A 27,255-nucleotide genomic window follows, 5' to 3' on the forward strand; every position below is an offset into this window, starting at 1 on the left:
ATGCAAATATCGGCTAATCTTTGCTTTGGGTACAATTCCGACAAAATTAATTAAATATAGAAAGCAGTAAATGAAGCAAATGTAGTTGTTTATTGAGCAAGCGTCAGTCCTGTACAGGTGTAGTAATATTGTTGTTTTAGCTAGAGTAAGACATTTGCTTCAGTATTTTTCCCCATGGTCCTCTTCTGAATATATCAGAAAGAAAGACTCCAGGTAGCTACCTGAACCCAACACCAAAGAAACCATTTTAAGGGAGAGAAAAACCCATCACACTTACAAAAGAGGAAGTATCAAACCAACAGATGGGAGGAACGGGCCTGGGACTGCAGCTCTGTCTGTTCTTTTGGGAGGAGAGCAGGGTGAGAAACATGGGGGACTAATGAGGGAATTAGAGGCTATTGAGACGCAAACTATGAGAGAGAAATTGAGAGACAGAGAGAGATGGAAAGAAAGAGATGGAGAGAAAGTCAATTCATCCTGGTGCTTGAAAGAGCTGTTGGGCAATGCTCCAAATGGGGGAATACAGCCCTAATTAATCTGAATTACATGAAATAAATGAGGTGCAGATAACATCACAGCCAAATGGCTGCACTGAAACTTACAGAGTGCTCACAGTCAGCACCACAGAAGGCGGGATGAGAGAGGTAGGAATGGAAACCAAAAAGAAAGGGCAGAAATGAGAGGCAGAAGGAGAAGCCCCTGATGGCCCAGGTCATCCACACGCTCTGGGGTTCCTCGCCCAAAGCGTCCTGCTGATCCTCCGACTGCTGGAGTCAGGAGGTCATCTTCACATGAGGAACCGCCCCCTTCAGCAGAATGTTTCTTTCCCAGGCAGCCTAGTGATGTTGCTCAGTATGGAGCTTCGACACCAATCATTACGCTCTTCAGCATACACATCCACACCCATCACTATGCTCTTCAGCATGGTGAGTATACATTACATTACATTACATTATTGGCATTTGGCAGACGCTCTTATCCAGAGCGACGTACAACAAAGTGCATATCCATAACCAGGGATAAGTTCGCTGAAAGACCCGAGAGGGAAGTACAATTTGAACTGCTACCTGTACAACAAAGATAAGGACGAGGGCCAATTTATTGATTTATTTATTTATTATTATTATTTTTTTTTAAACAAGAAACAAACAGAGCAAAAGTGACCAAAGTTAACTATCAAAACACTGCTTACTTAGCCAACTAAAAAATACCGATACACAAAGCAAGTCACAGAGACAACAATTAAGGTTCACAGGGAGGTAGGGAGGGATGGGGAGAGGTGCTGCTTGAAGAGGTGTGTCTTCAGCTTGCGTTTGAAGGTGGGGAGAGATTCTACAGTTCTGACCTCAACGGGGAGTTCGTTCCACCACCGTGGAGCCAGAACAGACAGCAGTCGTGAGCGTGAGGTGGAGTTTCGGAGAGGGGGAGGTGCCAAGCGGCTTGTGGAGGCTGAACGAAGAGGTCTGGCAGGGGTGTAGGGTCTGATGATTTTTTGTAGATAAGCTGGGGAAGACCCCTTAACTGCTTGGAAGGCTAGCACCAATGTTTTGAATTTGATGCGAGCCATGACAGGCAGCCAGTGGAGGGTAGTAAGCAGGGGGGTGACATGCAAGTATTTGGGAAGGTTGAAGACCAGACGAGCTGCTGCATTCTGGATAAGTTGGAGGGGTCTGATGGCGGATGCTGGGAGGCCAGCCAAGAGGGAATTGCAGTAGTCCAGGCGGGACAGCACCATCGCTTGGACCAAGAGCTGGGTCGAGTAGGGGGTGAGAAAGGGGCGGATTCTCCGTATGTTGTATAGGAAGAACCTGCATGACCGGGTCACCGCCGCAATGTTCTTGGAAAGGGACAGTCTGCTGTCCATCACCACGTCGAGGTTCCTTGCACTGGGTGACGGCGTGAGTGTGGTTTCCCCGAGGGAAATGGAGAGATCCAGATGGGGAGAGGTATTAGTAGGGATGAATATCATTTCAGTCTTGCCTGGGTTGAGCTTTAGATGGTGGTTGTCCATCCAGCTCTGGATGTCCCTCAGGCAAGCAGAGATACGGGCTGAAACCTGCGTATCAGACGGCGGGAACGAGACGAAGAGTTGGGTATCGTCTGCGTAGCAGTGATAGGATAGACCATGTGCAGTGATCACAGGGCCAAGGGAGCGAGTGTAAAGAGAAAAAAGAAGCGGGCCTAGGACTGAGCCCTGGGGAACAACCTGGAAGGAGCGACCAGAGAGGTAGGACTCAATCCAGTCCAGGGCTGTGCCACAGATGCCCATTGCTGACAGGGCAGACAGGAGGATGGAGTGATCCACAGTGTCGAAGGCAGCAGAGAGATCTAGAAGAATGAGGACAGAGGAGAGGGAGGCTGCTCGTGCGGCATGGAGTGACTCACTGACGGAGAGGAGCGAAGTCTCTGTCGAGTGGCCCGATCTGAAGCCAGACTGATGGGGGTCTAGCAGGTTGTTGTTAGAAAAGAAAGAAGAAAGTTGAGTAGAAGCGGCTCGTTCGATAGTTTTAGAAAGGAAAGGAAGAAGAGATACCGGGCGGTAGTTCTGGATGATGGAGGGATCCAGAGTAGGCTTTTTTAGCAGCGGAGTGATGTGGGCCAAGGGAGGTGACAAATGGGAGAATGTCAGGTGTGATAGTTTGGAGAAGAGAAGAGGGGATAGGGTCAAGGGCACAGGTTGTGGGGCGGTGGGAGAGCAGGAGTTGAGAAATATCAGAGTCTGTAAGGGGGGAGAAAGTGGAAAAGGAAGGGATGGGCCTAGAGGGGGGGAAGGGCACAGTGAGGGGGGCGGTGGTTTGAAAGGATCTGCGGATGACTGTGACCTTCTCATCGAAGAAATCAGCAAAGTCATCAGCAGCGAAGGAGGACTGAGGAGGAGGAGCCGGTGTTGAGGAGAGAGGAGAAAATAGAGAAAAGTTTCCGGGGGTTAGAACCGGAGTTCTGAATTTGTGTTTGATAGTATTTAGCTTTGGCGGCAGTGACAGCGGAAGAGAATGCCGCCAGGAGAGACTGCTAAGTTGTGAGGTCTGAAGCGTCTCTGGATTTCCCCCACTTCCTCTCCGCTGCGCGGAGGCTGGCCCTGGAGGTACGGAGGGTGTCAGATATCCAAGGGGACGGGGGGATGTGCGAGGCGGCTTTGAGACAGGGGGACAGAGGGAGTCAAAAGCAGAGGAGAGAGATGAAAGAAGGGCGGCAGATGCAGAGTCAGCGGGGAGTTTGGAGAAGGATTTGAGAGGGGGGAGTGAGGCGGTGACAGTGGTGGCAAAGGAAGAGGGTGAGAGGGAGCGGAGGTTACGGCGGGCTGAGGAAGGGTAGGTGGGAGGAGGGGGAGGAGGATGGGGAGGAAGAGGGAGGGAGAATGAGATGAAGTTGTGATCAGATGTATGCAGAGGGGTAACCGTGAAATCAGAGCATGAGCAGTTCCTCACAAAGACAAGGTCTAGGACATTGCCTGCCTTGTGGGTTGGAGGAGAGTGTTGCAGGGAGAGGCCGAAGGAGTGGAGTAGCGGTAGGAAGGCAGCAGCCTGGGAGGCTTCAAGGTGGATGTTGAAGTCTCCAAGGAGAATCAGCGGGGTGTCATCCTCAGGGAAGGGTGTCTAGCTCATCAAGGAAGCTTCCCAGGGGCCCTGGAGGGCGATAGATAACTGCAATAAAAAGGTTAGTAGGGTAGGATACTGCAACAGAATGGAATTCAAAAGTGGATATGGACAGGTCAGAGAGGGGGAGAACAGAGAATTTCCACGAGGGGGAAATTAAAAGACCAGTACCACCGCCACGGCCAGAAGGCCGGGGAGTGTGCGAGAAGGAGAAGGAGGATGAGAGGGCAGCGGGAGTGGCGGTGTTGTCAGGTGTGATCCAGGTCTCAGTTAGGGCAAGGAATTGTAGGGACTGGAGGGAGGCATACGCAGGGATGAAGTCAGCCTTCCGAGTGGCAGACTGGCAGTTCCATAGTCCCCCTGTAACAGCAAGGTCCTTACAGAGGGTGAGCGGGGGGTAGCTGAGGTTGGAGGGGTTCCGACGCCGTGGAGGCCCAAGTCGCAGGGGGTGTCTTCGGGGGAGAGAGCACACTGGGATGGGGTGAAACATAACAGCATAGCAAACTGGGACGGAGCGACGCTGGCGTCGCTCTGAAGACGCCTATTTAAAGCACTTACAAATCGCTCACAAGCAGTATCAAATCAGCACTAATCTCCTGACAAACTCCTGACAAACTCAGCAATTTCAAACAAACGTTCAATCACTCTACAGGTATGCAACCAGTATGAGTGATTAACAATACAACAAACAGCAATACAACAAACAGACTGGCTCAAGCCCTAACCTCACATTGTTCAAATTAGCAATAACGAAATTACACTTTACCGTATCTAGTGGACGGTCCGCAGCAATACCACACACCTGGTTACAATGATGCACTAATGCACACTAATACACATCCACACCCATCATTACGCTCTTCAGCATGGCCATTATACACATCCACACCCATCATTACGATCTTCATTTCACACATTTTCACACATTTTAGTCATTTGGCAGACGCTTTTAATCCAAAGCGACTTACAAGTGCATAGGTTCTACCATAAGTCAAAGCATCACATCCAGAACTAGCAAAATACACATGAAATGCTGTTCTAAACATAGTTTTTTTTTGGGGGGGTAGGCAAGTCATTCCACCACTGAGGAACCAGAACGGAAAACAGGCGTGAACGTGCAGCTCGACCGCCAGGTGCACGTAGAGAGGGGACCATAAGGCGACCAGAGCTGGCAGACCGGAGTGATCTAGCTGGGGAGTAGGGAGTCATCAGGGATTGTTGTAAGGTGGGGCAGTCCCCTTAGCAGCCTGAAATGCCAGCACTAGGGCCTTGAAACGGATGCGTGCGGCAATAGGAAGCCAGTGGAGGCCAATGAGAAGCGGCATCTTCAGCATGGCCATTATACACATTCACATCCATCACTACACTCTTCAGCATGGTCAGTATGCAGATGGGAGCCTCAGAAATGAACTTCAGACTCGAACACTGACTGGCATACTGAAAGCAGAATGCAGGGGGAAGCAGCCTATGCTAATAACATCAATTCCAACCTATCACTACACCACCTTCAACCAGAGAGGACGGAACTAATTAGTGAAATCTGCTGGTGTAGTGATTGGATGGAATGAAAACCTGCATAATCTCAGCACTCCATGGCACATGATTACGGACCCCTGATCTAAACCCATCCATTTCTCCTTCCCTTACACCTCCATCTGTCCGTGCATCTCAATTCCTCCTCTAATACCACAATCCCTCTTTCTTTGTCTCCAGAGACTGGTGGTGCACAGGGACCTGACCCGGGATGCATTCTGGTTGTAATTGAATAACCCATCATTATACTGTATACCTCCCATTTGTCACTGCAGATGGTCCCCTGAGCTTAGTTACAAACCCTTGTAGACACATTATATCATTATATCTCATTTAGGGCTCCAGCCTCTTGTTCTTTCTTTGTTTTCATAGTGTCTAACCATCCTCAGTCATACCACTTCAATGTTGCTCATGATATGAGTGTTTGTTTGCAAGCTGTGGCAGTAATGCGGCAGTATCTGCCCCCCTAAGGCTGAAAGGTGCAAGCCAGCCCAGTGAGTTCTGCACTGCAGGAGAAACCCTATCCAGCACCATGCCATATGGCTCCTGGCACACTTATCTGGCTCGGGTGCTCAGAGACCAACAACAGAGTGAGGGACGGAGGGGAGAATAGAGAAGGGCAGAAAAACACAAAGCTAAGAGAACCAGAGATTGGGAAACACAGGTATTTCCTCCATGGTTTGTGTTCATGCAAAGTTAATCATTCAGGGTGCTTGCTGAAGCTATGACAATTATATACTGTATTTGCATTGACTGAGAAATAGATTATTTTTTTAAAGGCAAAATACTGTAATGATCACACCCAAAACTTCAGGTGAATTTGAATGTGTGTACATGTTTATGCATGTGAGAGAGAGAGTGCAAGTCACATGCTTTCTGGATTAGGGCAATATAGGCTAAATTATGATTGCAAATAGTATAAGACATTCCAAGTATTGAATATGTTTTCCAGCCTATTAGTGAGCTCTCTTACACTATTTATGCTGCACTCTATCTCTAAGCACCGCTCAGAATCACTTATTTTACACATTTAAGACCATGCCGGCCTTTATTTCCTCGGCCCCCTATGTCCCAGCCCGTCTGGTTTCCTCCTGCAGTGTACACCCTCAGTCTGGTTTCCTCCTGCAGTGTACACCCACAGTCTGGTTTCCTCCTGCAGTGTACACCCTCAGTCTGGTTTCCTCCTGCAGTGTACACCCTCAGTCTGGTTTCCTCCTGCAGTGTACACCCTCAGTGTGGTTTCCTCCTGCAGTGTACACCCTCAGTGTGGTTTCCTCCTGCAGTGTACACCCTCAGTCTGGTTTCCTCCTGCAGTGTACACCCTCAGTCTGGTTTCCTCCTGCAGTGTACACCCTCAGTCTGGTTTCCTCCTGCAGTGTACACCCTCAGTCTGGTTTCCTCCTGCAGTGTACACCCTCACTGCTGCTGCCTCTGGCCTGCTCTCTGAGGCTTTACAACACGGTAAACTGTGAGGCATATTGCGGTAAATCACCTTATGCAATACTCTTGTTTGGCCAAACTTCGAGTACTTTGTACAGTTTTGGGGTCCACGCTATAAGGAAGATATAGAGGCACTGGAAAAGGCCAACCAGGTTGATTCCATGAAAGACGTGCAATGTTTTGGAGTGCATATGCAGTCTTTAAGCATAGTAAAAATGAGACTTTTACTACGGACATGTAGTGGAGGCAGAAACAGAAATGTGTTCCCTGGATCTTAACCGCCCTCTCTCTCCTTCACATTAATTGGCCATTGGGAATTCCTCAGATGCTTCAAGGAAAGAAAAAAATCAATAGCTCTGAAAAGTTCCTCTTGTCATTCTCTTCAAGGGCCGTTAACTACCCGCTGAATAAACCTGTCAGTGCTAATCCTCCCATTCATATTCTGAGCCTGCTGCCAGAGGCTCATCACTGTTGCCTTTCAGCACTCTGCATCAATAAGGCTTCTCACTGGTCTTGCACTTGTAAGTCGCTTTGGATTAAAAGCGTCTGCCAAATGACCAAAATGTAATGTAAATGTAAATGTCTGCATACATAAGGCTGGTGACTGTTCGGGCCACACGATTGGTTTCTGCGAATATTGGTTGCACAGCCATTCACGAGGCAGAAAATGGGCATCACTTCTGCTCTTACCAGATCAAAGGAATGGTAAATGGTTGGCATTTATATGCCGCCTTTATCCAAAGCGTTGTACAATTGATGCTTCTCATTCACCCAGTCATACACACACTGACACACCAACGGCGATTGGCTGCCATGCAAGGCACCAACCAGCTTTTCAGGAGCATTTGGGGGTTAGGTGTCTTGCTCAGGGACACTCAGGGTGGAATCGAACCAGCAAACCCACCAATGCCGCCCCAAGAAGTTATTTACTTTTTGTTTAGATTGAAAAAACTGATTGTAAATCCATCCATCCAGCTATTTTAAATGTGTGTTAAATATGACAAAGTTATTAGCAGATCATAATGATTTAGGACATTATTTGTATTTTTAGGAGTCCTGGGAGCTGGCCCTTGCGAGGAACGAGCATCACAGTGCATTCCCACAATGCATCTGGCTTTACCCAAACTCTGAGATGCAGTGCTGCAACCCCTGAGCCATGAGGTCTCCCCAAGGCGTCTGCTCAGTTGCTGTTCCCGAGGCGTCTGCTCAGTTTCTGTTCCCGAGGCGTCTGCTCAGTTTCTGTTCCCGAGGCATCTGCACAGTTTCTGTTCCCGATGCGTCTGCTCAGTTTCTGTTCCCGAGGCGTCTGCTCAGTTTCTGTTCCCGAGGCGTCTGCTCAGTTTCTGTTCCCGAGGCGTCTGCTCAGTTTCTGTTCCCGAGGCGTCTGCACAGTTTCTGTTCCCGATGCGTCTGCTCAGTTTCTGTTCCCGAGGCGTCTGCTCAGTTTCTGTTCCTGAGGCATCAGATTCACAGTGCAGTGGGCTAGCTGATTGGTTCAAAGGCATGTTCAGCCAGAACTCTGGTCTCTGATTGGTGCAGCAGCATATTCGGCCATAACTGCCGTGTGCCAGCTCATGAGCATGTCTCTGGGCACATTGCAGTCAGGGACAGATGGCTCAGATCAGGCCATGTGCTCATGCTGCCCATAGCAGTCTGCATGTTTTCTGATCGCACTAACCTCTGACCTCTGACCTTGGCATGAATGGCTCCTGAGAGAATGTCAGTATTGACTGTGGAGGGACTACAGTGCTGATACTGTAGGCTGATCTGTCCTCTGGTCTCTGCAGAACACACACACTGCAGAACTCACACAGATACGCACATATGCACACATGCAGGAGAAACACACAGATACGCACACACAGATACGCAGATACTTTGGGCTCTGTGTTCATTAAAGACGGCTCCTGATTTCACTCACAAACAGGCCTGTGCGAAGGTAACAATGGCAGTTTTGGAGAAATGGTTATGCATGAACTGTTTTTGGTTTTCTCTTATTTTCTTATATTCCATGAGAGTAAAATACATTTTCAATCCTATTTCATTTTATTATTGAGATGTTCAAATTCTGCATTTTTACATGTGAAGTTCCAGGGAAGATGGTTCTGTGCGTGAATGGGCCCTTTGTGTGATCCTCAGCCCAGTGCTGCGCCTGGTGCCACCACAGGGGGGTGCTGGGGAGGCCAGCTCACACAGGGAGGGGAGTGGGACAGACTGGTCCAGACTGGTCTGGTGCTGGTTATGGGGGGGATAGAGGGATGGACAGGATAGAGCTTTGAAGGGGTCAGCTAAAGGGAAAGCAAAAAACACACACATACACACAAGCACGCACGCACAGCCACACTGTCACATACGCACGCACGCACGCAGGCAGGCAGGCGCACACACACACACACACACACACACACACACACACGCACACACGCACTAATAATAATACATTTTATTTGTATTGCACTTTATATATTTTTTTAAAAATCTCAAAGTGCTACAGATTAAAAAGCAGAAGTGCTAAAAAAGAAATACAAAACATGAGAAAAATTTAAAATCTAGCAGAAGGCTCTAGAAAAAAGGTAGGTTTTTAGACCTCGTTTAAAGGTATCCACAGTCTGTGGTGCCCTCATGTGGTCGGGGAGAGCATTCCACAGACTGGGAGCGGCCGAGCAGAATGGCCGAACCCCCATTGTGCGGAGCTTGGTCCTGGGGGGTTTGAGGAGGTTGGTGGTTGCAGAGCGGAGGGTACGTGAGGTCTGAGGGGTAAGGAGTTCCTTGAGGTAGTGGGGGGCATTTCCGTGTATGCACTGGTGGGCGAGGAGGGAGACCTTGAACTCAATCCTAAGTGAGATGGGGAGCCAGTGAAGTGATTTGAGGATGGGGGTGATGTGATCATATTTGCGCACCCTCATCAGGATCCTAGCAGCGCTGTTTTGGACATACTGCAGTTTCTGGAAGCCGTTACTAGGAATCCCGATGAGGAGTGCATTACAGTAGTCAAGCCTGGAGGAGACAAAGGCATGGACAAGCTTCTCTGCATCTGTCAGGGTGAGTGTGGGACGGAGTTTGGCAATGTTCCTAAGGTGATAGAAAGACGTTTTACACAGATGTTTGACGTGAGTCTCGAAGGTGAGGCGAGAGTCCATTCTAACACCCAGGTTTGTGACTGATGTGGAGAGGGGGGTGTTCTGGCCAGAGAAAGTGATGCTGGTGATGGTGGATGACCGGACCTGGTGTGGTGTGCCGACTAGGATGGCTTCAGTCTTGGAGCTGTTCAGCTGTAGGAAGTTGAGCTTCATCCACGCCTCTACCTCCTCCAGGCAGGTGGTTAGTGTGGATAATGGCAGGAGTGCAGATGGGATGGGGTCTGTTTTTAGATAGAGCTGTGGAAAGACATTCCATGTCTGCTGATGACATGGCCAAGGGGGAGCATGTAAAGCGTGAACAGAGTGGGGCCCAGCACCGAACCCTGGGGGACACCACAGGTGACATTGTGGGTGTGGGATTTTGCCTTTCCCAGGGCTACGTGCTCAGTTCTGCCAGTGAGGCATGAAGTGAACCAGTTGTGGACAGTGTCAGAAAGGCCAATGGTGGAGTGCAGACAGTGGAGGAGGACGTTGTGGTCCACAGTGTAGAATGCTGCTGTTAGATCCAGGAGGATGAGGAGGGATGGGGAGCCAGTGTCTGCTGTCATCAGGAGGTCGTTGGTGACCCTGACCAGAGCCGTTTCCGTGATGTAGTTGTTGCACCTCTCCTCTGTTGCCTCTGAGTGCGAGAGAGTTGGTGGTTTGAGAAGGTGATTTATGGTAGAGAAAAGTTGCTTGGAGTTGCCAGGGCTATTTTTTATGATGTTGGAATAGAATTTTGACCGTGAATCTCTGAGGGACTTAGCGTAGCCCTTTTGATGTTCTCTGTAGGCTTGTTTATGAACAGTCAGTCCTGAAGCCTTGAGACGCCGCTCAAGGACACGCCCAGCCGTCTTCATCTTCCGCAGCTCGCAGGTGTACCAGGGGGCTGAGCGCGAGAAGGAGACTGTTCGGGATTTGAGAGGGGCGTGGAGATCCAGGAGACTGCTCAGAGATTGGTTATAGAAGTCCACTGACTCAGTGACTGAGAGGTCAGCAGAGCCAGAGGAGAGATATTGGAGGTCCAGGGTCAGGGCGTCTGGGTTGATGTTTTTCAGGCTCCTGAAATGGATTTGCCGCTTGGGCTTGTTGTAAGGGGAGGGAAACAGCAGCTCCATTGAGATGGTCTTGTGGTCAGACACACCCAGATCGTAGACCTGTAGATTGCTAATGGGGGCGGAGTTTGTGATGACCAGGTCGAGGGTGTGTCCCCTGGAGTGTGTGGGGACGTCGACATGCTGTTGGAGGTTGAGACAATCCAGTAGTTGAAGGAACTCGGCTGCAGAGTGACAGGAAGGGGTGTCGACATGAATATTTATATCTCCAAGAATTATGATATTAGCAGAGGTTGTACAGAGTGTAGTGAAGAAGGTCGTACATCTCTGGGATGATGAAAGCTGAGTTGGGTTTGGGAGGCCGGTAGATGAGAAGTATGGTCATGGGGAAGGGGGGCTTACATTTAACTGCAAGACATTCAAATGAAGACTGTGTAAGCAGAGGGATGGGGGACAGCTCCAGTTTCTGTCGGTGTATAACAGCTAGGCCACCACCACGACCAGTGCTGCAGGCTTTCTCCAGATAGCTGTAACCAGGAGGACAGGCTTCATTTAGGGCAGAGTAAACCTCTGGCTGGTGCCATGTTTCTGTAAGGCACATGAGGTCTAGGCCCTAGTCCAGGGGTCGGCAACCCTGGTCCTGGAGAGCCGCAGGGTGTGCTGGCTTTCGTTGTTACTTGGCATTAATTGATCAATGAAAGCCGTTGATTGCACAGTTAACTCACCTCACCTGGTTTCTTGGGTCTGAATCGGTTGCTTATTTTAAGGTGGAGACGAAAGCCAGCACACCCTGCGGCTCTCCAGGACCAGGGTTGCCGACCCCTGCCCTAGTCCATGATATAGTCTTGAATGTAGGAGGATTTGTTATTGATGGACTGTGCATTAAAAAGTTCCAGTTTGACCATCAATGAGGAGGTGAATCTCTGTAGAGGTCATAATACATTAAAATCCACTCCACGCACACTGGAATCCACTCCACGTTGTCTGTCATGCTGGGTATGCAGAGATCTCGCGGTGTTTCCTGTGCTGGTGTGCAGAGATCTCGCGGTGTTTCCTGTGCTGGTGTGCAGAGATCTCGCGGTGTTTCCTGTGCTGGTGTGCAGAGATCTCGTGGTGTTTCCCGTATAAACACCGAGTGCGACAATGCTCTGATGACGCGTCAGGCGTGCGACAGTGGACCAGATGGATGGAATGGTTGGAGCAGAAAGGCTAGGCTGGTGGTAGATAAACTTTCGACGGGAACTTCTATGGATATAACGGGGTTGGCGCAGAATTCCAAGCTCTGCGATAGCCGAGATACACGTTGGAATGGCGCAGGTGTTAAGATTCAGTAGTATCTGAAACTCATGCCGGACACCGAAAGTGTTAGCCTGGGGCTAGCTGTTTAGCCAAACACCGAGATGGAGAACTGTCAGGCATAACGGGAAGATGGACCATAGCATGGCGGTAGGGTGCATGAAGCACGGAGACTGGCTGGAGATTGTCGGGCAGCTGATGTAGCTTCTAGCCGCTTGATGTCTGAGGTCGGCTAGCTGCTCGGTAGCTAGCTAGCTAACTGCAGAGGTAACTTTTAGTGGTCCTGGGCTCAAAGCCACCCAAACACACTAACGCACGCACACACACGCACGCACGCATGGGTTGTGGTCAGAGTGTGCTCTTCTGCATAGCACTATTGTAATGTCTCTCATTAACAAGGCGTTTCTGTCTGCAGAACTGCTTCTCACCAGAATTTTTCTTTAGTTTTTTTTTGCACCATTATTTGCGTGAGAATCCCAGGAGATCAGCCGTTTCTGTGTTACTCAAATCACCCTGTCTGCCACCATTACATCAAATTACATTAAAGGCATTTAGCAGATGCTTATCCAGAGCGACGTACAATAACATGCAAATAAATCCCAGGAACAAGTACGTTCAGGACCCAAGAGGAAAGTACAGTTCCAAGTTCTAGCAAGATCACCTAGATAAAAATTGAAAATCCCTTGAAAAGAGCAACTTACCAAATAGCATACCAGAGCTGGAGTACCCTAGTACTACAATAGCTGTACATAAGTGTTATTATGATCCATGACACACACACAAGGTTAATCATGGTAGTGAGGTAGGGAGGGAAAGGTGCAGCCTGAACAGATGAGTCTTCAGTCTGCGCTTGAAAATGGTCAAAGACTCTGACCTTCCTGTGGATGTCAGAACGGCATCCCACCATCGTGGGGCCAGAACAGACAGCAGTCGTGACCAAGAACTGCAGGTGCAATGAAGAGGAGGTGCCAGGCATCCAAAAGTAGAGGGACGGAGAGGTCTGGCTGGTGTATAGGTTCTGTTTAATGATTGAATGTATGCAGGGACTGATCTCTTAATTGCCTGGTAGGCGAACATGTTATATTTGATGCCAGCCATAACAGGTAGCCAGCGAAGGTTGCTGAGCAGGGGGGTGACGTGAGAATGTCTGGGGACATTGTATACAGATGTTCTGAGCTGCGGCGTTCTGGATCAATTGTAGGGGTCTGATGGCAGATGCTAGAAAGCCAGCCAGCAGAAAATTGCAGTCGTCCAGGCGGGACAGGACCATTGCTTGAACAAGGAGCTGAGTGGAGTAGGTGGTGAGTAAGGGACGGATTCGCCGGATGTTGTGCAGGAACAATGATATGACAATTTTATGTTATGAGTATACCTCCCTATTTCACCTCACCTCAGTTTGATTTAAACCCATTTGGTTCAAGAGGAAATCTTCAACTTAAGATTCTTTAAATTGCTATTAGCTTCTCGTTTCTCTTTGAGCTGACTCTAGTTCTCGTTTTATCTCAGTTCGACCTCTTTAAGACTTTAGTTATACTTTCCCCATTTGTTTACCTAACCAGTACATGAGTTAAGTTTAGAATGTGCAGAAACACAAGCCCTTTTTGCATTACCAATTCGGCACAAAATAAATGGGAAAATAAAATACAAGTAATTACAGAATCAAAGCACAAACTCAAAATTCCACGGATTAATATATATATAGGTTCAATAAACTCAATTTTCAAACCGTGTGTAATCAGTCCCTTTGTTGAATCCTTTACAAGTCCGATAAAATTTCACTGCGGTTAGCAACAAAACACGGATGGTTCCGTCCTACCACGATCCAGGTGCATGAATCAATGTTCTTATCTTTGGAGTGTAGTTTGGTCTTGCAGAAGCAGACATCTATCCAACGCAATTCCTCCTATGGCTGACTCGCCGTCTTAAATTTCCAGCTTCAGTGTGCAAACACCAAGCGATCCTGGCCTGTTGTACAACAGTGCAATATACATACAAATATTTTATTCATACATATTTCGTAACAAAAATGAAGTACTCGAGGAAGACTAGCAACTAAATACAGGCAAATTTTTAATTTAATCGAAACCGCACTTTAAAATAGCGCCGTTCACGTCACTCTACTAACAAGGCTAACTGAACCATGTCGAGCTTGCAGGGGGCCAAGATGGTGGCGAGGGCGTGTGTTTTTCGCTCTGCCAGGTTCTTAGGAGGGTTTCTGATTAAACAACCGATGCAATCTCATTTACTGACATAAGGCAATGCACAAGTGACTTTTTATATGTTGAGATGATTTTAACTTGAATGGGGAAAAGAAGAAAAGGCAGTAACGACACAAGACAAGCTAACGTTGCACAAGCCTGTTGCTAGCAACAACCCAGCAATCATGCAGGATTTAGAGGGACTTAATGAAGATGGGGCCGAAGCTAACTTTAACTTCCAATCTGATGACATCGCGTTTCCACCCTTAGAAACTCCAACAAAACCTCCAACAAAAAAAGACAAAACATGACAGTGGAGATAATGCTGAGATTCTAGCAGCAATCCATTCGTTCTCTGAAAAGCACGATGAAACTTTCCGAAAAATCTCCGCCATTGAAAAAAGTCTACTTCAAGACAGGTGGAGAAGTTAGCATCGACAGTCCAGCAGCTTACTTTGGACCTTAATCAACAGAAGCGAACACTGGAAAGCATGAATAACGAGATTCATAAACTGCAAACAGAAAACAAGGCACTGAAGACGGCTGTCGCTGACGGTCAGCGTTACAGCCGAAAGTGGTCCCTAAAGATCCATGGCGTGAGAGAGGAAGATGGGGAAGACATCAGGAGAAAGATCGTTGACATCCTCGGGAAAACGGCTCCCAATATTCGTGATAGTTTGAAGGAGGGGGTCGATATCGTCCATCGCGTTGGGCAACGACGACAAGACAACTCAGCTTGATCAATCATCGTCCTGTTTGCAATGAGACGTTACCGTGATATTGTATGGCGAGAGGTGAAAGGTTTGAAATTTCTTGTTGATAAGAAACTGAGAGTCACCGAAGCTCTGTCCCTAGAGGATAGAGCTGCACGAGAGAAGCTTTGGCCCTTAGTGAAGAAAGCGAGGGGAGAAGGGAAGAAAGCCTCGTTTCGAGGCCCTTTTGTCTTCATAAATGGGAAAAAGATTGACTGCTCAGAGGTAACATAGGTAGCCCACTCAGTATCTGATAAATGACCAGTTTAGCTGAGAAGTGTCGCATGCTTAGCTGTGCTCTTATTTCAAAGTGATGAAGTAATAGGCCTACTTTCGTTCAAGTGAGACTGAAACTTCACTCTTATTGATTTGCTCATTGACAAGCTCTTCTTTTTGTTGTTCTAAGAACATTTCATACGAGACTATACTGAGAGTTATATGCTTTTTGAGTTTTATTTTTTACCTAATGGACCTGCACTAGTTACATACATTTTCAAGCACATAGGCAAGTATATTTTAGTTTCTCTTCTTCAGTTGATTGTATCTTGGTTGCTGCCTTTTTTATTGCTTCTGTCTACAGGATCGTTCAAATTATTATTTTATTTTGATTGTTCTTTGATCCCATATTAGACATGGTTAGATAGTATTTTTCTCTGTCACTATGTGTTAAGCCAGTTCAAATGGTTGTTTATCACCACCTCGTTCTTGGTAGTATTCTTCAGCACATCTTGAGGTTTTCGGCGTTTACAGGTAAACTTAATTTTCTCATCTTTTTTATTTTCTATGGATTTTACGTTTAACTCTCTTGATGTTATGTCTTTAAATGTCAGGGGTATTAGGAATCTTACTAAGAGGAAAGCAGTTTTTTTGCTGTGCAAGAGAACTGAGGCTGATTTAATTTTACTTCAGGAAACACATTCTTGTGCATCGGATACAAAATTCTGGAAAACACTATGGGGTAACTTAGCTCATTTTAGTCATGGTACTAATCATTCTGCTGGGGTTTTAATTAAGTGATATTTAACTAACAGATATTAAGTGTACCCCTCCGAGGAATCGCCACCTTAACGTGGTGGAGGGGTTTGTGTGTCCCGGTGATCCTGGGAGCTAGGTTGTCGGGGGCACTGTCAGCGCCCAGTAGGGTCTCCCAAGGCAAATTGGTCCCGGGGGAGGGGCCGGACTAAGAGCGATTCAAAGACTCCCATGACACGGCCACGCAAAGATCCAGTTACCTCGCCCGGAAAAGGGAAACCGGGGCCCCCTGCTGGAGCCAGACCCGGGAGGGGAGCTCGTCTGGTGGCCGGGCCTTATCCTATGGGGCCCGGCCGGGCACAGCCCGAACTGGTCACGTGGGGTCGCCGCCCTGTGGGCTCACCACCTGCAGGGGTCGGCATCGGAGTCGGGTGCTTTGCCCAACGGGCAGTAGGCAAAGGCGGGGATCCGGGCGTGCTGATCCTCGGCGTCGCAGACTGGTTCTGGGGATGTGGAACGTCACCTCTCTGGTGGGGAAGGAACCGGAGCTAGTGCGGGAGGCGGAGCGGTACCAACTAGATATAGTTGGGTTCACCTCCACGCACAGTACTGGTTCCAGAACCAAACTCCTGGAGAGGGGCTGGACTCTGTTCTTTTCTGGAGTTGCTCAAGGTGAGAGGCGCCGGGCGGGTGTGGGGATACTCACAAGCCACCGGCTGAGCGCCACTGTGTTGGAGTTTCACCCGGGGAACGAGAGGGTCGCCTCTCTGCGACTACGTGTCGCTGGGGGGAAGGCTCTGACTGTCATTTGTGCTTATGCACCAAATGGCAGTTCAGAGTATCCGGCCTTCTTGGAGTCACTGGGCGGCATCCTGGAAAGGGTGCCACCCGGAGACTCCATAGTTCTGCTGGGCGACTTCAACGCTCACGTGGGCAATGACGGAGAAACCTGGAGGGGGGTAATTGGGAGGAACGGCCTGCCTGATCTGAACCCAAGCGGTGTTTTGTTATTGGACTTCTGTGCTGGTCATGGATTGTCGATAACAAACACTATATTCGAGCATAGGGTAGCTCATAAGTGTACTTGGTACCAGAGCACCTTAGGCCAAAGATCGATGATCGACTTTGTGGTCATATCATCAGACCTGCGGCCGTATGTCTTGAACACTCGGGTAAAGAGAGGAGCAGAGCTGTCAACTGATCACCACCTGGTGGTGAGTTGGATCAAGTGGCCGGGGAGGCTGCCTGACAGACCCGGTAAACCCAAACGTGTAGTGAGGGTGAACTGGGAACGTCTGGTGGAGGCCCCTGTTCGCGAGGTCTTCAACTCCCACCTCCGGAAGAACTTCTCACGCATCCCGGGGGAAGCTGGGGACATGGAGTCCGAGTGGGCCATGTTCAAAGCCTCCATTGCAGAGGCGGCAAGCAGGAGCTGTGGCCAGAAGGTCATCGGTGCCTGTCGGGGCGGCAACCCAAGAACCCGCTGGTGGACACCAGCGGTGAGGGAGGCCGTCAAGCTGAAGAAGGAGGCCTTTTGGGCTTGGCTGGCCCGGGGGTCCCCTGAAGCAGCAGACAGGTACCGGGTGGCCAGAAGGGCTGCAGCTTCGGCAGTTGCTGAAGCAAAAACCCGGGTATAGAGTTCGGGGAGGCTATGGAGAAGGACTTTCGGTTGGCCTTGAGGAAGTTCTGGCAAACCATCCGACGACTCAGAAAGGGAAAGCAGGGCTTGTCTCAGGCTGTTTTCAGCAGGGGAGGAGAACTGCTGACCCGGACTGGGGATATCGTCGGGCGGTGGAAAGAGCACTTCGAGGAGCTCCTGAACCCGAACAACACGTCCTCTGTGGAAGAGGCAGAGCCTGAAGACTCGGGGGAATCTGCACTTATATCCCTGGCGGAAGTTGCTGAGGTAGTCAAAAAGCTCCTCAGTGGCAAGTCGCCGGGTGTAGATGAGATTCGCCCTGAGATGCTGAAGGCTCTGGACATTGTTGGGCTGTCTTGGCTGACACGCCTCTTCAGTGTCGCGTGGAGATCGGGGACAGTACCTGTAGAGTGGCAGACCGGGGTGGTGGTCCCCATTTTCAAGAAGGGGGACCGGAGGGTGTGCTCCAATTACCGGGGTATCACACTCCTCAGCCTCCCTGGGAAAGCTTACTCTAAGGTACTGGAAAGGAGGCTCCGACCGACGGTCGAACCTCGGATTCAGGAGGAGCAATGTGGCTTCCGTCCTGGCCGTGGAACAGTGGATCTTTACCTTGGCAGGGTTGCTGGCGGGGTCATGGGAGTTTGCCCATCCAGTCCACATGTGCTTTGTGGACTTGGAGAAGGCTTTCGACCGTGTCCCCCGGGGAACCCTGTGGGGTGTACTGCGGGAGTATGGGGTACCGGGGCCGTTGTTACGAGCCATCAGGTCCCTGTATAACCAAAGTGAGAGCTGTGTCCGCATTCTCGGCACAAAGTCAAGCATGTTTCCGGTGGGTGTTGGACTCCGCCAAGGTTGCCCCTTGTCACCAGTCCTGTTTGTGGTATTCATGGACAGGATCTCAAGGCGCAGCCGAGGTGAGGAGAGTGTCCGGTTTGGTGACCTCAGAATCGCATCTCTGCTTTTTGCGGATGATGTGGTTCTGCTGGCTTCATCGGACCGTGACCTTCAGCACGCACTGGAGCGGTTTGCAGCCGAGTGTGAAGCGGCCGGGATGAGAGTCAGCACCTCCAAGTCCGAGGCCATGGTTCTCTGCCAGAAAACGGTGGATTGCTCCCTCCGGGTTGGGAACGAGTCTTTGCCCCAAGTGAAGGAGTTCAAGTATCTCGGGGTCTTGTTCACGAGTGAGGGTAGAAGGGAGCGTGAGATCGACAGGCGGATCGGTGCAGCGTCAGCAGTAATGCGGGCGTTGCACCGGACCGTTGTGGTGAAGAAGGAGCTGAGCCGGAAGGCGAAGCTCTCGATTTACTGGTCGATCTACGTCCCAACCCTCACCTATGGTCACAAGCTTTGGGTAGTGACCGAAAGAACGAGATCGCATATACAAGCGGCCGAAATGAGCTTCCTCCGTAGGGTGGCCGGGCTCAGCCTTAGAAATAGGGTGAGGAGCTCGGACATCCGGATGGAGCTCGGAGTAGAGCCGCTGCTCCTTCACGTCGAAAGGAGCCAATTGAGGTGGTTCGGGCATCTGATCAGGATGCCTCCCGGGCGCCTCCCTTTGGAGGTTTTCCGGGCTCGTCCAACTGGGCGGAGACCCCGAGGGAGACCCAGAGCCCGCTGGAGAGATTATATATCTCTCCTGGCCAGGGAACGCCTCGGGATCCCCCAGGAGGAGCTAGAATGCGCTGCTCGGGAGAGGGACGCCTGGAATACCCGGCTTTGCCTACTGCCCCCGCGACCCGACTCCGGATAAGCGGGTGATGATGGATGGATGGATGGATATTAAGTGTAGAGGAAATCCTTGATGATGGCTTAAATAATGATTATAGGAAAAAATGGGAATTCTTTAAATATAAGGTCAGACATATTGCGTTTAAAAGATGTAAGGAATTAAAGAAAAGGAAAAATAGATAGCCTCAAAGTTGATTTGATGAATAAAATTGACCTTTTACTGAAGAAAGAAAATATTACCTTAGAAGAACTCCATTGAAGGACGTCCAGCTACAGTACAGATATGGCAAAAGGAGCATTCATTAGGTCTCGAGCTAAGTGGCTAGAGGATGGTGAAAGGAATACAACTTATTTTTTTGCTCTTGACAAAAGAAATTCTAAAAGAAAATCATTGACTGCCCTTAATATTAATGGAACTCCTTCTAAAGACCCAAAGTTGATTTCTAATTTTGCCACTGCATTTTACGAAAAATTATATGAATCGAACTTTAATGCAAAGCATAGCGCTAATTTTATGGACAAAATTTATACTAATATCCCCTCAATCGATGAAGATTTTAAATCTATTTGTGATTCTGAATTGTCAGCTAGGGAAATTAAAGATGCATTATTCTCAATGAAGAAAGGCAAATCACCAGGTATTGATGGTTTATCTGTCAAATTTTATTTACACTTTTGGGAACTTATTAGTGGTCCATTAATCTCTATGTATAGAGAGTGCATCAGTCAGAGACAGATGACAGTTAGAATGAAACAGGGCATTATATCTCTTATCTTATTAATAGATTATAAGATATTGGCCTTAACATATTGAAACAGATTAAAGAAATGTCTAGATTCCATTATAACTGAAACTCAAACAGGATTTGTGAGAAATCGACACATTAGTTGTAACATTAGACTCAGTTTGGACCTGCTGGATTATGCAGATGCAGTTGATTCTAAGGCTCTTATTTAGTTTTTAGACTTTTATAAGGCCTTTGACACAGTTGAGCATACTTTTCTTTTACAATCTCTCAAGGCATTTGGCTTTGGTAATAACTTTGTTGACATTGTCCATATGTTTTACAAAGATATTAACAGTTTAGTTATAATTAACTTTAAAACTTCAAAATTAATAGAGGGGTCAGACAGGGTAGCTCTATTTCTCCCTTTTTATGTATTTTAGTTACCAAATTATTGTCAATTCATATTGTAAATGACAGAAAGTTTAAAGGAATTTCCAATTTTTCTAAAAGATAAGACACAAATGTCCAATGCTATTTATTTGGTTAACCAATTTTCCAATGCTTCGGGTTTAAGATTGAATATGTCCAAGTGTGAAATTTTACCTTTGCATGATTGTGAGGATACTGCAATTGAAAATATTCTGATTAAGGACTCTGTTAAATATTTAGGAATATTTATGACAAAAAATCTTATAGCTAGACAACATCTAAATTTCTCAGGTAGACTAAAGAAGACCAAATTAATTTTCAACATTTGGCAAGAGATTTGTCTATCCTAGGTAGAGTTCTCCTTTCTAAAGCAGAAGGCCTTTCTCGTTTTGTGTATCCTTCTTTATCCTTATTTGTGAAAGATTCAACAGCAACAGAAATAAATAAACATTTTCTAGATTTTATTTGGAAAAACAAGTCCCATAAACATAAAAAATGTGTTCTGTCCAATAGTAAAGCAGGGGGTGGTCTTGAAATCCTGGATTCCATTGATTCCATTAACACTTTTAAGGTCACTTTTAAAAATATGTCTTAATCTTGTTTCTGTTTGGTATTTCATCCCAAATTATATTTTTTAGCAAAGTTGGAGGTCTTTCTTTTCTTTTGTCATGCAACTTTCTTCCAAACAGATTGCCCATCAAGTTATCAAAATTTCACCAGCAAGCCCTTCTAGCTTGGAAGCTGTCCTTTGTACACAATTTCTCGCTTCACAAAGCTTTTCTCTGGAATAATTGTGACATAATGATCAGAAACAAATCCTTATTCTTTCCTAGATGGTTCCAAAGAGGTATAAATAATGTTCTTCATCTTTTCGATGACTTTGGTAATATGCTGTCCTATGAACGGTTTATATCTGTGCACAGTTTCCCTATTCCCTTCAAAGATTTTAAATCTTTAACTCGTGCTATTCCTGCTGGAATAACTCAACTTGTGAAAAGCCATTTAAGTTATAGTGAGAATTTTATGACACAGCCTCTTTTGATGTTAGATGGAATTGAACTAACAGATATTAAGTGTAATAATAAGCATATTCGCCAGACTTTTCAAAGAAAGAATAAGCAAATTTTTACCCTATAAGTACTGTATTCTAAACAAAGCTAAGGTAGTGCACTTCAATATTTTACATAAGATATACCCTGTTAATTGCCTTATTGCTGAGTTTGTAGACATTGATACTTCTTGCTCTTTTTGCAATCATAATATAGAAACAATATCTCATCTGTTCTTTGACTGTGAAATATCCCAAAAATTTTGGAAAGACCTAGAATCTCATGTTTTTGAAGCTGCTAACTCTGTTTATTCTTTTACTCTAAAGGACATTATATGTTACTATGATAACCCAGTAGATGGCACTCTTGAATTTGTAGTTAATTTCATTATTTTATATGCCAAGTTCATAAACAGAAGTTTGCTAAGTCATTACCTGAAATATCATTTTCTCATTGAATTAAAATTTCTCCTCAAATCTCTCAATTTGTTTAAAAATGCAAAGAATGACAAATTATTGAAACATTAGAGATCCTGGCTAAATGTGTTTTATTTGTGCGTGCATGTCACATTTTTTAAGTAATTGTATGTGAATAACTGTATTGTATACTCTTTATACTATGACCTTTGATGTTCTGTATGTGCTAATATTGTTCACCTGATTGTTTGTATTATCTGTTCTTTCATTAAAAAAAACAAAAAACCATGTCGACCTTGGAAGATAAAGATAGCATGCTAATTTACACGGGGATAAATAGCTTTAACTCACCAAATCCTCAAATAAAAATAACAGAAATCAGCAAGGTAGATGGATGGTGAACACAAAATCCTCCAAAATTGGGGAAAATAAAGGTTAACATTGTACTTGCTTCTTTTCACACTCGCTGCAACTTCCCTGCAACTCGTCTTATTAGCTACTCTACAATCTTTCTAGAAAACGGTGCTATAGTTACACTGATTGACTATTACTGCTGCACTTGTTTTGGTTTTTTTAAGATATTTTTTAGGCCTTTTTCAGCTTTATTGGACAGTATAGTATAGAGAGACAGGAAGAGTGGGAGCGAGAGTGGGAAAGACATGCGACAAATGTCAGACGGTCGGATTCGAACCGCTGACGTCGCGGCTCGCAATGAGCATGCGGTCAGTGCTCTACAGGCTGCGCCACCGAGACACCCACTGCTGCACTTGTTAAAGGAACAGTAGACAAAGTAAAATGGCACTTTCATGATTTGTTTAAGGTTATATTAACATAGGTTACATAAACATTCACATAGTATAAAATGGCTTCACCTTAGCTTTATATGCCATTATCACCTACACTTATAAGTTTACACTAATAACCAATAATCAGGCAAGGGGAACTTGGGCTCTCATTAGAACATTCTATACATTGTTTGCCATTTAGGTATTTGCGATGGCTGACAAAATTTCTTATTGCATCCTCAGCTGGCAAAGACCATGACAGCCTTTGAAACTGTAGCCACCCAGAGCTAGCCACCCATGGCTAGCCTTAAAACATCCATGGTTTCTCTCCAGGTATGTGTGGATTATGCATTGTCTTTGCCTCTTCCATCAAAATTATCCCGCTAAAATTTTTTGTAGAAAATTGCTTTTCATCCATGGCCATCAAACACGATGTTCTGTTTCAGTGGCCCTGCTGATCTTAGACCTCTTTTCTCCCTCTCCACCTCAGCTCATGTGTGCTGAGCATTTGGCACAAAATGGCTGCTGTCCCATCACCCAGTTGGGTGCTACACTTTGGTGGTTGAGGAGAGTTTCACCCTCATCACTGTAAACCACATTGAGTTGCCTGCTGTTGTGAAAAGCCATTATATAAATGCTTATCGTATCCTTTCATATCATAACCCTTTATATCATAACATTTTATCATAACGCTTTGTATCATACCTCTTGATATCATAACCTTTTATATCATGAACTATAATATCATAAGCCTTAATATAGCTTTTTATACCATAACCCTTTATGTCATAACTGTTCAGACCATAACCCTTTGTCATAACTGTTCAGACCATTACCCTTTATGTCATAACTGTTCAGAGCATAACCCTTTGTCATAACTGTTCAGAGCATAACCCTTTATGTCATAACTGTTCAGAGCATAACCCTTTATGTCATAACTGTTCAGAGCATAACCTTTTGTCATAACTGTTCAGAGCATAACCCTTTATGTCATAACTGTTCAGAGCATAACCCTTTGTCATAACTGTTCAGACCATAACCCTTTGTCATAACTGTTCAGACCATAACCCTTTATCATAACTGTTCAGACCATAACCCTTTGTCATAACTGTTCAGACCATAACCCTTTATGTCATAACTCTTCAGACCATAACTCTAAGTCATTGTACAGGGTGCAGGCTTGAGTGTGGAGATCATGGTGGATTCCCATCATTATCCTGACGCCCATCCTGCAGGTTCCCAAGCAGCCTGCAGGGATCAGCTCTGGCCATGATTTATAGGAAAACACCTGGTGATGATGATGATGATGTATGTTGATGATGTTGGTGATGATGATAATGTATGTTGGTGATGATGATGATGTTGGTAATGATGATATATGTTGATGATGTTGGTGATGATGATGATGTTGGTAATGATGATAATGTATGTATGTTGATGATGTTGGTGATGTTGGTGATGATGGTGATGATGATAATGTATGCATGTTGTTGATGATGTTGGTGATGATGACGATGATAATGTATGTATGTTGATGATGTTGGTGATGATGATAATGTATGTATGTTGATGACGTTGGTGATGATGATAATGTATGTATGTTGATGATGTTGGTGATGATGATGATAATGTATGTATGTTGATGATGTTGGTGATGATGATGATAATGTATGTATGTTGATGATGTTGGTGATGATGATGATAATGTATGTATGTTGATGATGTTGGTGATGATGATGATAATGTATGTATGTTGGTGATGATAATGTATGTATGTTGATGATGATAATGTATGTATGTTGATGATGTTGGTGATGATAATAATGTATGCTGTTGATGATGATGATGTTGGTAATGATGATAATGTATGTTGTTGGTGATAATGATGTTGGTAATGATGATAATGTATGTATGTTGATGATGTTGGTGGTGATAATAATGTATGTTGCTGGTGATGATGTTGGTAATTATGATAATGTATGTTGTTGATGATGATGTTGGTAATGATGATGATGTATGTATGTTGATGATGTTGGTGATGATTATAATGTATGTTGGTGATGATGATGATGTTGGTAATGATGATAATGTATGTTGTTGGTGATGATGATGATGATAATATATGTATGTTGATGATGTTGGTGGTGGTGGTGATGGTGGTGATGATGATGATGATAATGATGTGAGGTGAGTCTGCTCTCTCAGGTGTGTGTGGGGGGGATGTGTCTGCTCTCTCAGGTATGTGTGTGTGTGGGGGGGTGTCTGCTCTCTCAGGTGTGTGTGTGTGTGTGTGGGGGGGGGGGGTGAGTCTGCTCTCTCAGGTGTGTGTGTGTGTGGGGGGGGTTAGGGTTCTCAGGGTTCTCAGGCTCTCTCAGGTTTTTATATGGGGTTTCCAGTCTCAAAACTACTGTTTACATGTTGGCGACTCGACAGTAGAAAAAACAACCAACCCTTCAATGAAATTTACAAAAGGGTGTCTATTTTTAAGTGGACTACATTTCTGAGCTCCTCTCTCCCATTATAAGAGACATTAATCACCTCTGCTTCTCCTGCCCCAAGCTGTGGCCACAGATCTGCCCCTGGGATCTTTACTTTGGTCTTCATGAAGAGAGAAAGAGACACCGAGAGAAACTATTTTGGTTAATCATACACCTGACTATATGCCTACTAAATCCATAACTTTGTGCAAGTGCACAAAAACTATTAACATTTCCATTTTTGAAAGCATTCTTACTTTACAGCATTTTTTCACACCTGCCTAAAACCTTTGCACAGTACTATATATGGAAGGTCTGAAAGAAGTATTTGCCCTATTTCACATTTCTTTATTTTGTGCACATCTTTTTTGAAGACAAACAAATAATCTTGCCTAGAATATTTATTTGCTGATGACAAATACAAAATAAAATATTTTTCCTTTGGGTGTAGGTTTCTCCAAGCATCTACCAATCCAATTTCACCAATTGCTCTTCGAAGCATTACTGCAACCTTTTCTGATTTATGTTTTGAAGTACTCTAATGTGTCTAATTTTGCATACATTTGGCAGTCATTTGGCAGACGCTTTTAATCCAAAGCGATTTACAAGTGCATAGGTTCTACCATAAGTCAAAGCATCGCATCCAGAACTAGCAAAATACACATGAAATGCTGTACTAAACAGACAAGGTTAGGGATATCAGAAAGGAGGGGCAGGGGAAATCAGGAGGGAGGACTAAGGTACAGTTTGAAAAGGTGGGTTTGGAGTCTGCGTCGAAATAGGGGGAGGGATTCTGCTGTTCTGACAGTGGTAGGCAAGTCATTCCACCACTGAGGAACCAGAACGGAAAACAGGCGTGAACGAGCAGCTCGACTGCCAGGTGTACGTAGAGAGGGGACCATAAGGCGACCAGAGCTGGCAGACCGGAGTGGTCTAGCTGGGGAGTAGGGAGTGATCAAGGATTGTATCTAAGGTGGGGCAGTCCCCTTAGCAGCCTGAAATGCCAACACTAGGGCCTTGAAACGGATGTGTGCGGCAATAGGAAGCCAGTGGAGGCCAATGAGAAGCGGGGCTGACCTGGGCTGACTGGTGATCAGGCGGGCTGCAGCATTCTGGACCAGCTGGAGGGGCTTGATGGCACACGCTGGGAGACCGGCTAGGAGGGAGTTGCAGTAATCCAGGCGGGAAATGACGAGCGCTTGGACTAGGAGCTAGGTGGCTTTCTCAGTCAGGAGATGATGGATACGGCGTATATTATACAGAAAGAACCTGCAGGTTCTGGCAGTGGAGGATACTTGTGGAGCCAGGGTGAGGCAGTTATCAAGAGTTACCCCAAGATTCTTTGCCGTACGGGAGGAGGAAACTACTAAGTCCTCAACAGTCAATGAGAGGTCGATTGATGGAGAGGACTTAGCAGGGATGTAGAGAAGCTCAGTTTTGGCAAGGTTCAGCTTCAGGTGGTGGGAAGTCATCCACGCAGAGATATCAGCCAAGCAGGCAGAGATCCGTGTGGTGACTTGGGTGTCGGGGGGGAAGGAAATAAAGAGTTGGGTGTCATCAGCGTAAGAATGATAAGAAAAGCCATGGGAAGAGATAACAGAACCAAGAGACATGGTGTATAGCGAGAAGAGGAGAGGCCCAAGAACTGAGCCCTGTGGGACTCCAGTTCGTAGGGGGTGAGGGTCGGAGACTGAGCCCCTCCAAGTCACCTGGTAGGAGCGACCAGAGAGGTAGGAGGAAAACCAAGCGAGTGCAGACCCTGTGACACCCATCCCAGACAGCGATGAGAGCAGAATCTCATGGTTGACTGTATCGAAGGCGGCCGACAGGTCGAGGAAGATGAGGACAGAGGAGAGGGATTTGGCTTTAGCAGAGTGGAGTGCCTCAGTGACCGCGAGCAAGGCGGTCTCAGTGGAGTGGCCACTCTTGAAGCCAGACTGGTTGGGGTCATGGAGATTGTTCTGGAGAAGATAAGTGGACAGTTGGGAGCAGACTGCCCGTTCCAAAGTTTTAGCGAGAAAGGGAAGAAGAGAGACAGGC

The 27,255-nt window shown here is 46.4% G+C and overlaps 1 protein-coding gene across 1 annotated transcript in view; it reads left to right on the plus strand.

The window, feature by feature from the left end:
- LOC133108178 (olfactory receptor 4B13-like) overlaps positions 1-6,601 on the plus strand; it is a 19,781-nt gene extending 13,180 nt beyond the window's left edge. Inside the window, exon 5 of the mRNA XM_061217614.1 lies at positions 6,537-6,601. Coding sequence (XP_061073598.1) covers positions 6,537-6,601 — 65 coding nt within the window. The remainder of the gene's footprint in view (positions 1-6,536) is intronic.
- The last annotated feature ends 20,654 nt before the right edge of the window (positions 6,602-27,255 follow it).

This window comes from Conger conger, chromosome 13 (genome assembly GCF_963514075.1).
Source record: "Conger conger chromosome 13, fConCon1.1, whole genome shotgun sequence".
In the NCBI taxonomy this organism is placed as follows: domain Eukaryota; kingdom Metazoa; phylum Chordata; class Actinopteri; order Anguilliformes; family Congridae; genus Conger; species Conger conger.